This window comes from Otolemur garnettii, unplaced genomic scaffold (genome assembly GCF_000181295.1).
Source record: "Otolemur garnettii isolate 467f Iridium unplaced genomic scaffold, OtoGar3 scaffold00244, whole genome shotgun sequence".
Classification (NCBI taxonomy): Eukaryota; Metazoa; Chordata; class Mammalia; order Primates; family Galagidae; genus Otolemur; species Otolemur garnettii.
In genome coordinates, this window is record NW_003852639.1 from 1081507 (window position 1) to 1083370 (window position 1864).

At 41.9% G+C, this 1864-nt stretch overlaps 1 protein-coding gene across 1 annotated transcript in view; it reads left to right on the top strand.

The window, feature by feature from the left end:
• CHTOP (chromatin target of PRMT1) overlaps positions 1–1864 on the top strand; it is a 22193-nt gene that overhangs the window by 8219 nt on the left and 12110 nt on the right. Inside the window, exon 4 of the mRNA XM_023508326.1 lies at positions 1708–1862. Coding sequence (XP_023364094.1) covers positions 1708–1862 — 155 coding nt within the window. The remainder of the gene's footprint in view (positions 1–1707; positions 1863–1864) is intronic.

Consider the following 1864-nt stretch of genomic DNA (forward strand, 5'->3'; position numbering starts at 1 on the left):
GCTTAAGAAGAGGTGGTGTTCGAGGTCGTGGAGGTCCTGGGAGAGGGGGCCTAGGGCGTGGAGCTATGGGTCGTGGCGGAATCGGTGGTAGAGGTTAGTCAGCTACCAACTTCAGAGAGTAGCTCCCCCTTATTTTCCTCCCTTAAAAAACTCAGAGCCACCCTTCTGCACAGCTTCAAGTCATAGGCAGGCTTCTCTGTTTGTCTTGTTTTGTTATTTGAAACTGCCTTATCTTCAAACTCACATGCTGGTAGTGTGCGAGTCTGTCATGGTTTTTCCAAGAACCAGTCAAATGTATTGTAAATTTAAATTTTTTTATTAAAGTAGCCAAAAACACAAAATGTTCAGTTTAGGGTTTACCTTTCCCCGTTACTGTACCATCACCACACCCCACCATATGTTTCAGAACCCCAGTTTGAGTTGCATGAGAGTAGAAAAGGAGGTGTACAAAGACAAAGTGGAGTTAAAGAGGGTGAAGACACTTGGAGCTGGGCATTGGTTCTGAAGCCAAGTGAATTCAATGTAAAGTTTGTGCCTATGGGAAACTACAGAGGATTATTTTTGCTCAAGGTAAAAAACAAGATGTTATTATTATCCGTTATTTAACTGGCTCTTGTTGATAGTCTTACCTTTGAGACCTAAGTGATACTTGCCTTGTGACCTCATGACCCAGACTGGAAAAGAGTTTAACGGTGTTGCTGTCAAATCTCATGGGAGCCTTTTGGCTTAGAGCTTAATGGAAAACTAGCAACACCTGTACTGGATAAGAAATCTACGGTAGCCCCTGTGTTTATTTGCTTTGGTCTTTTAAAGCATGTGATGGGTCTTATAATTAGTGATGTTGAAGTTGCCAAGGAATTGTAAGGAAAGGAAATTTGATAACCAAGGACTTGTAATCCCATTTTATTCAACTTATTGAGTCAAGTGCAAGCTAGTTTGGATTTCAGGATGAAATAGCATGTTCCCAAATTTAGTTTCTGAGAGAGACATCATAGGGATGGGAGAGACTAAAGTAGCTTTACAGAAAGTCAAGTGTTGTTTTGTTAAAGTGAATTGAAACTACCTCTCAGGTAACCACAATTGTCAGTTGTCATAAGGTGACTAGAACTAGATGGAGATGTAGAAATGGCTGGGACTACTCAAAATGTTTTTCCCCATCTCCCCACATTGCTCTTGTGTCAGAATAACTCCTTAGTTTCCTGACACGTGGGGTCAGCTCATTAGACTTGAAAGTTTAAGGGAAGCGAAGGTAACTTCCAAAAGAGTCTCCACTAAACTTGATTAGAAAACTGCCTACCTTTATACTCGTGATTATCAGTGCCCTTGTTACTGCCTCCCTAGCTTACTAAATGGGGCTATCTATCATGTATTTTAGTTAATGACGTTACAGTGGGCCTCAAATGTTAGGTAATTTCTTTATCTTAAGAAAGATAAAGGATTTTTAAAATTGTCACTTAATGATTTTCCTTTCTTGATAAAAGAAAAATTGAAGTAGCATTTAGAGATGAGCATGTAATAAGTGATTCATTACGTGTGCTTTCCATGTGCTGCTTTCTACCCAGTGTGTTTCCTGTTTTTCCAGATTTCTCCTCCTCTTTGGCCCTCCCCTTCAGCCTTTCTCAGCTAGGCTCCACTGCTCTAAGGGGCATTAACTATAGCACCCATTAAACCTACTTGTAACTATCTTTCTTATTTCCCTTGGGCCAGGTCGGGGTATGATAGGTCGGGGAAGAGGGGGCTTTGGAGGACGTGGACGTGGACGTGGACGAGGGAGAGGTGCCCTTGCTCGCCCTGTGTTGACCAAGGAACAGCTGGACAACCAGTTGGATGCATACATGTCAAAAACGAAAGGACACCTGGATGC